Raw genomic sequence first — 9035 nt, forward strand, 5'->3', positions numbered from 1 at the left:
GATGAATTAACGTGCAAATAACGTGATAACAACCATAAATGATAGTTTCCAATGCTAAACTTTAGCTAAAACGATGTAAGAAAGCAGTTTAACGACTTTTTCTGATGACCGCGGAGGTGCAGTATTTTGTCTGCCGTAGGTGTCGCATGGCTTCCTGAACCGCGACCCTTGACCCCGCAATACTCTCCAAGCAGAGGTTAGGAGATCGTGACCCTTTTATCCTCTGCCCTGTTTTGAGGATAAAAAAGGTCACGATCTTCTCCACTGACCTCTTCTTGGAGAGTACTTAAAGCTAGTTTTATTCAAGGAGGTTTCATCTAGATATTATACACTATATTTTAAATTTCTACGATACGACGCTTCATCAAGCACATCTCTACTCTACTCTACTCTACTCTACTCTACTCTACTCTACTCTACTCTACTCTACTCTACTCTACTCTACTCTTTAGAGCCCTGGCCTGACTATCTAAGCTGAAGCTTCATTTTTCTTATTCCTTTAAATCACCATATCAGAAATACTAGTGCATATTTTGCCACATATTTATTGTGCTACAATAATCACTATATTTTAATATTCTGCAATATGATGCTTCATGAATCACATTTAGAACCCTCGCCTGACTACTACCTAACTACAAGCTTAATCTAAGTAGAATAAGGCACACCTTGAAAAGACATAAGCCATTAGTTCATGAACTTTAAACATTTTATTCAAAGATAAAATATATAAACAGGAATACTAAAACTAAGCTGTCTGGCCTGAGTCTAAAAACCTGACCTGAGTAGGTTACTGATTATAGTTGTACTTGTTTGTTTCATTTTCATACATACAGGTTTCTCATACAGACATGTGTACATACAGAATGTGCACTTCATACAGCTCAGTGCAAGCCACATACACAATGTGGACTCAGAACAATTTCAAGTTTCACAACTCAATGCACAGTACATAAAATGTGAACCTAATACAACTACAAGTTTCACAACTCAATGCACAGTACATAAAATGTGAACCTAATACAACTACAAGTTTCACAACTCAATGCACAGTACATAAAATGTGAACCTAATACAACTACAAGTTTCACAACTCAATGCAAGGTACATAATAAAACTACAAGTTTCACAACTCAATGCAAGGCACATACAGAATGTGTACCTGATACAAGTTTCACATCATATCAATAGAAGGCACATACAGAGTGTTTCATACATCAATACTACACATGATATGTAGCTTATATATATCCAGGTTCCATACATCACAAGACACCAAAGAGTACTAAAGTTGGTTGACATCAATCAGGCAGAATGTGTGCAAAAATGAAGACACAGATCTTTCGTTGACAGAGATAAATGCATTACTGAGTCTTGGGCTTTCTTTGTCCATAGCCCTTACTCTGTAGCTCAGCCTTCCACTCTTCAAACGCTTTACTTTCATTGGCTGGACAGAACCAATTGCCATAATACTGTTTGTGGCCACCATCATCCCTAGGAAGATTACACTTTCTACACCTAATGGCATCTGTCTTCCGTTTGTAAAACTTGACTGGCATACCCTTATCCTTCTCTTTCTGTTTACGTTTCAAGTAGTAAAACCTACTTCTATTTAAAGATGAAGGGTCAGGTGTTTGGGGTGATGGCATAGCAGCAGGTGATTGTTGAAGGGGAGAGAGAAACCCAGTAGGAAAAGGTAAAATCACTGGCTGTGGCACAGTTTTGGCCCGTGAAGGTGGAGGAGGGTGACCACGGCCAATCTTGGCCTGTCCAGTAGTGATTACTGGAAAAGTGAAGGTCAGGGGCTGTACACTAACCTGGGGCAACACCTCTGGTAAGGTTTTGGCAGGTGGCAGTGGGTCAGCAGTGGTGGTAGTTGGTGGGGGTAGTCTAATACCCTGTTCACTTATACTTATCTCCCCTCTTTTTTCCCGCTTAGTGTACCATTGTGACAGTGTGTGCTGATTGATTTCAAACAACTGAATGTTAGTCAAAGCAACTACCTTGGCACAAGACATAACACGGTTCTTGATGGACTTGTATGCCCTGGATACAAGTGTCCAGCGCAAAGTTGTCCTCCCTCTGGCCTGCACATTGGCTGGATGAAGATCACAGAGCTTGGACACTACTGCCTCCACATACCGGTTGCAGTCTGGCCACTGGGCTGGTGAACTCTGGCTGCCAAGGAAACACCTGGGAAAGGAAACAGTGGACAGGTCAGTACAGGCTTCACCCTTACAAGAACTACCACCGGTCTTGTAGCTGAATAAGTTGTACACATCTCATTTGTTTAACGTAATTAGAAATAAATCAGAGAACACAGAATAAAGCATGTAACAACTGTCAGGAGTTCTTGTGATTGACCCTATGAGCACACAATGTTTCAACTTGTGATAATAACAAGATCCAGCACAAGTACCTTTTAGTGCTTTCCACACCAGCATGGACAGGTTTACTCTTGGACTTGGAGGCCTTGAATCTGCCCTTCTGCTTGGTGGTGTACCGTGGTGCAAAGGCAGTAGGTTGCTGGTCATACGGCGCAAGGTCCCTCCAGAGTTCAGCGATCCTGTCTGCCTGTGTGTTGGTCAGCGGTCCATCTCTATCAAGCAGAGAGACGAGGTAGGATGCCAAGACATCAACCTTCTCGAAACCTGCTATGTTGTTATGGCAGACTGATGACTGATCTTCCATCCCCAGGTCCCTGTCTGGAGCTGACGGCAGATCCTCTGTCCCCATGTCCCTGCGTGGAGCTGACGACTGACCTTCCATCCCCAGGTCCCTGTCTGGAGCTGACGGCAGATCCTCTGTCCCCATGTCCCTGCGTGGAGCTGACGACTGACCTTCCATCCCCAGGTCCCTGTCTGGAGCTGACGGCTGATCCTCTGTCCCCAGGTCTCTGCGTGGAGCTGACGGCTGATCTTCCATCCCCAGGTCCCTGCGTGGAGCTGAGGACCGATGCGGGTTCTCCGTCCCCAGATCACTAGGTGAAGCTGAAGAAAGACATGTACAAGAAAAACACTAAGATGGAAGGATGTTCAACTTACATGTACTTGTACTTAAGGCAGCAAGCCCCGTGGCTCCACTCACCTCTGAAAACAACAGCTGCTGTAGCTACAGTGATGTCCTCCTCCTCTTCCACAAAACCCTCATCTGTGTTGTCACCATCACAGAGCAGGCTGCCAGAGTCATCAGGGTCCTGGAAGTCATCAGGGTCCTGGTCGTCATCCTGTAGTACCTTGCCTGTTTGGCTGTACAGGTATTCAACGCCAATCAGCTCCCCTAATTGAAAAAGAAAATAGCAAGCTTAAGCTTGAAATAGACTGATAGAGTGATAACCAGATATGTAGAGTCCTTTGCAAGTTACTACAGGTTTTAACTGAACTATATTTGGATGCTATACCTGTGTATTTCCCTATTTGTCGCACTGGATGGAGTTGGTGTCTGCCGAGAACACTTGAGCTGAGCCGGTTCAAAGCTTCACACATCCCCCTGTTGTAGACATGGTGTTCCACCTGACCAGATACAGCTGCAGCTGCCCTATCTTCATTCCAGCGATCCAGGCCTTCAAGCAGATAAGCTTGAAAGTGTACGTCACTGGCCCTGGTACCTGTAACAGTTTGAAAACATAAATCCACAATGTCAACCAAGAAATACTTGACATCGGTACATATGCCACAAGTAAATAAAAAAATTAAATAATGGCTGAACTTCAAGAAAAATAAAAAGCAAGAAATATCCACCTGGAATGAATCTGTTCTGGTGCAGGTGGAATGACTCGAGGGATGTTGAGCCCCGGGCACATCTGAAGACTGGCAGTGTGACTCCCCCCTTCACAAGAGACCCAGTCTGCATGTATAGCTGCACTTCTGGTGGGTCCTGCAGACAGGCAACGTGCCTCTTTTGGGTGCTCCAAATGTTCCAGATGCGGCATTTGTTCAGCAAAGGTACCCCGATGGTGTCTGACCCCTGTGGTCCAGCGAAGGTTTGAAGGAGCTCTGTGATCAGCTTGGTTGTTTCGTCTGGGTCCCTGGTACGCCGACGACAGTGGGTGGACAGTTCCTTCCTTGATATGTACTTCATGATGTCACTGTCTGATGGTTGAGGAATACCATTGCTGACCATCACATTCCTTTTGGCCTCCTTCAACTGCTGCAAGTCCTCCTGACTCCATTCAAAAATACATTGCGACAGCCGTCCCATGAAGATCCCATAAAGAGGGTGGGCTTCTGTGGTACAGCCAACTGCTATTCTTCGCATGAAGTGCCAGATATCTAGCCGGACGTGTAAACCTGTCCACTGGCTGAACAACTTGTGGACTTTAGATGCACCTGCACTGCGGTGTGAATCTGAAGACCGATTCTCTGTCGACAGCTGACTGCAGGAAGTTGAAGAGTTCTGTGTTGCACCGCAACAGTCCCTGTCAACATAGATGGCCACAGGAGGAGTGACCCCTGCTTCCCTGTACCTCTTCATAAGCCCCTCAGCCATAGAGATGATACCAGCACCTTCACTTGCAGTTAGCACACTCATCAGCACCTCCCCTCTTTCATTTCCAACATTTGTCACCCAGGCAGCTGTACCTGAAGCATGACCAGCTAGCTTTCTCACCATCTTCTTTGTCGAGTCCATCTTCAATACCGAACCAAATGTGGAGGTTATTGACGCTTTGACCGCCTCCAGTCGCTCCTTAATGTCCCGTACATAAACATTCAGCAGCCATCTGAATTTTGGGATAGGGACAAATGAGGGAGGATCAGCAAACTCTGGAGGGGAGGCTGTGACATTCTTGAATGCCTCGCAGTCGGTCAGGTACCCCATGGTCTTGGACATCCACAACTCAGTGTGCTGCTCCATCAACTTTTTCCGGAGTTGTGTGGAACTGTTGCCAAGGCCTCTCTGGCGAAGCAACCGGATTACCCGAATGTCACAAGCAAGGTGGTAGGTCAACACAACAGGAAACTGCTGACGGTGTCCCACATCTAGCTGCTGCAGAATAGGGTCACTCCAACTTATCAGTTTTCGCCTACAGTTCTTACACTCTAGATACTCTGCCGCAAGATTGTAGTTGGAGTCAATGTCGAGGACCTGGCGAACGCGTGGGTACACCCCAGCACTGATCAGCTCCACTTGCTTGCAGCCTTCGTGGGGGCAGAACAACTTAACATGCCAGAGTCTCCTGGGCATCCATAACAGGAGGCGCTGCGCAAAGTAGAAATCTGGCTGGGGAGACTGTTTGCAGATAGGTGCTGGCTGGGGAGGCCACCACCACAGCTTGTCCACCCTGCAAGGACAAGAAATAATGTTGAAAGATAAATGATTAAGTATTCTGTATAGTATACTAACAACATGTGAATCAAATCTACTTTATGTGACAAGAATGGACCTTGCAGATTCTAAAATAACATTAAAAGGTAACTGATTAATTACTCTGTACATACATGTACAAATATTATGTGAAGTAAAGCTACCTTGCAGTGTCAAACTGGGTCTTGCCAGTCTTGGTGGTCTTGAACAGGGCACGTGTGATCCATTCATGGTCTGCCTTTGGAAGAGAGTCTCGCCATCCATCAGGGAGGACTGGTTGAGCTGCAATACCATTGGTCAGAAATGATGAAACAATTCCCAATCCAAAAAGTGGGAGGAATACAGATATTCTTTTACTCTATCCTTAATGTTTGATTTTAAGTCACTAATAAACCAAAGTAAAATTCAATCTCAAGATCTCACTTTGGTCTTCACCATCTGACTTTAATCTTCTTCTGACAAGTATGATCTGAAGACAGAAATTCTCAAACTACATCTATAGGTGCCATCTTCTGCTACAGTTCTGTGCGCGAAGGAGAGATCAGCCCATAAACACCTGGAGTCAGGACACAGGAGAAGCAGGGAAAGATGAGAACCTGCTGTGGGAAAGGATGGGAGTCTACTGGAAGGAGATGAAGAGGGCAGCCTAGAACTGGAGGGATGCAGGAGGGTCCAATCAGGAATCATTGGCCTAGGAAAGAAAGTTAACAGCTCCTAACAAACAAACTTACCTTTGACACTTCATCCATTTCTGGCACCACTCAGGTGCCTCCAGACATCATATATGCACATTATGTCTGTGAGAACTGAAATGGAAACAACATTAGTGTTCAAAGATATGTGGCATTACACAATTACATTACTAACCAATTCAATTGCACAAACTCAAACAGGATATCTCATGGCATGGCACTACACATTTACAGTGTAATATCATAAAAATAATGGCAAAGTTAAAACACTGGCAAAATAGCTGATATACTAATACATAATATATATTCAGTAAACTTACCCTGTTGCTGTCCTTCCGTCATCTCAGCTGCTGCTACCAACTCTGCCTTCTGCATGAAATCCTCTGACGAATCCTGTATCATCACACCTGCAGTGGGGGCTGGCTCAGAGGGGGACGCTAAAGATGTGTCCTGGGACTCTGTCTTGTCTGTTGGCACTGCAGGATTCTTCAGACCCCTTGACACGGACAGGTTGGGCGAAATTCTTGAGTTAGATGCCTTTGACATCACAGTCTGAACCTTCCTGGCTAACCTGGCACCATGAAGATGGCCAGTCATGAGAGATGATATTCGTGAGGGCTGAGAGGATGAGGGCTGAGAGGATGAGGGCTGAGAGGATGAGGGCTGAGAGGATGAGGGCTGAGAGGATGAGGGCAGAGTCTTGGCCACTCTAGCTGCAGCCTTCTGTGTAGTGATCTCCCGGCATTCTGCGAAGGACTGTGCATACTTGCGGAAGGCATCCTTGTTTGTACTGAGTGGATCACTTGTTATCTTTTTATTCCGCATGTTGTCGACCATCCAACCCACATATCCTAGACAGTTCTCTAGCATCCAGCGGAAACTCTGTCCACGGTATACTCCAAACTGTACCATGTACTCGCTGAGCACTTCTTGCTTGACATCCCCCCCTCGCTTCTGGACTGCCTTCACTGCAAGTTCATGGACCTGGAGTAAACCAAAAGTAGATCATTGCAGATTAGCAGATAGTTCTTCTTAACAATTAACCTTTGAATCATATAAGCAAAGTAAAACCAATACAACAATATGGCAACAAGCATCATGACTCATCAGCCCCCCTCCCCTCATTCACAATCACAATCACAATCACACACACACACACACACAAACACAAACACACATACACACACACACGTACACACTCACACACACATACACACACACACGTACACACACACACACACACACACGTACACACACACACGCATACACACTCACACACACTCACACGCACACACACACACACATGCACAAGTACACACACATACACATAGCAAACTAATTAATCATGCAAAATTTTTAGAATCATGAATATAAAAACAACAGCTGCTTGAGGTACATTGCATAGCATCTTCTGTTATGTGTATATAACTACAAGTCAACAACCATACTACATGTATGAGACCAGTCTATGTTACAAAACAATATAACTTTTGGTGTTGGCTCTAACATTTAGGCATTCTCAATGCAGGGGTCATCACATGTTAATACATACATACTGTACTTGAATTTGACATGTGAAAAGAAACTTACCTCTTCAGGTGGAAGACATGTATAGGGTTTGCCCAGGTTTTCTCTTTTAACCCTCTTTGCCTCATTTGACTCCAGGATAAGGTCTCCATTTGGAAACCTTCTGAATTTGGGCTTCATCTTTTTCTTCTGCAAATATATCACATAACTAAAATGGAAACAGTAAACTGATATAGATTTTGCTATCCCAAACCTGTAACTGTATATGCACACTGTTATTTATGATCGACACCAACTGCTAACCACTAACAACAACACATCATGAATAAAGCAGTTCAACTTTGACACCATGGACTCCAATTGTACTGTATTATTTCCCTGTGTAGCATGCTAAAATCCAGTTCTGCTTTTAACTTTTAACGTGAACTAGTTAGCAAGTTCGATCACTGAATCCTGTGTTCTTGTGTATAGCAGCTTATCATACAAACAAAGATAATACTAGTACTCAAACACACAAGACTCTAACTAGTTAACAAGACTTCAAAGTTACAGATTACAAGAACAGTAGGAAATTGCATTGTGTATCTCACCTGATTAGCCGCTCACTATGTCACACATCCAAAGACTAAACACACGCTGACACACACGTACCTCTCCTCCACAACCGGCAACCAACTGACAAACTTACAGAACTTCAGTGCCCTTCTTATACTCTAGTGGACCGGAAATCCGTCTATACAATATCATCATCATATTATATTAGTCATTGCATTCCTCATACTTTAATCATATCATAGTTTCCAAGAATTCTATTCTATACCCTCATAAGGACTCATTTGAGCTTACCCAGCGCCATATATGGCACGGCTATATATATCTGCCCTACTACGTCAGCACAGGTCAAGGGAACTCCTGCTGGGAGTTGACCCATTTTTGACGGGTAGAGGGGTTTTCCAAGAATCTGACTCATGATGATGATGATACCACTATTACATTTATATGCCCTGATTGTGAACTATGGATGCCCTGAATGTGAACTATGGATGCCCTGATTGTGAACTATGGTTGCCCTCTTTGTGAAATATGGATGCCCTGATTGTGACGTGATCGCTGTGAACTATAGATTGTTGTTGTTGTTGTCCATGTGTCGATTATATCGCTAGACGTGGTCTCTTGGTACTGCCCACTCACAGTTACGAGTCGATTGTCTCTCTCTAGATATTCAGCTCTAGGTAACAGATTGACAGTCTTTGCTATAAGATGTTTCTTGTTTGTGTACAAATTATAAGGGACCCCCTCCCACCCCTCTTACAGCACGAGCTTTTTCGCTTTTACCCTTACCTACCGTGGCTGCATTTATGATCATGTTGTCTCGGCAACAAGCACAAGTTACATAATATCATGTATCGACCTTTTCATTGAGAGTATTTGGTTGCTGCTGATTATCTACTCGGTAAGAATGGCTAACAAAATTCTTTTCAAGATACTAGTATCAGCGCCGTTTCATACGGC

At 44.2% G+C, this 9035-nt stretch overlaps 1 protein-coding gene across 1 annotated transcript; it reads right to left on the reverse strand.

Moving 5' to 3' along the window:
• Positions 1 to 691: 691 nt before the first annotated feature.
• LOC136446051 (uncharacterized) lies at positions 692 to 8831 on the reverse strand. The gene is made up of 10 exons (XM_066444327.1): positions 8114 to 8831; positions 7587 to 7712; positions 6317 to 6980; positions 6036 to 6110; positions 5469 to 5586; positions 3741 to 5281; positions 3401 to 3607; positions 3088 to 3279; positions 2420 to 2990; positions 692 to 2193 (listed from the first exon to the last, which is right to left on the reverse strand). Exons 6-10 carry the CDS (start codon positions 5182 to 5184, stop codon positions 1365 to 1367), a joined length of 3243 nt encoding a protein of 1080 aa, XP_066300424.1. The 5' UTR covers positions 5185 to 5281; positions 5469 to 5586; positions 6036 to 6110; positions 6317 to 6980; positions 7587 to 7712; positions 8114 to 8831; the 3' UTR covers positions 692 to 1364.
• Positions 8832 to 9035: the final 204 nt, after the last annotated feature.

This window comes from Branchiostoma lanceolatum, chromosome 12 (assembly GCF_035083965.1).
Source record: "Branchiostoma lanceolatum isolate klBraLanc5 chromosome 12, klBraLanc5.hap2, whole genome shotgun sequence".
Lineage (NCBI taxonomy): Eukaryota > Metazoa > Chordata > Leptocardii > Amphioxiformes > Branchiostomatidae > Branchiostoma > Branchiostoma lanceolatum.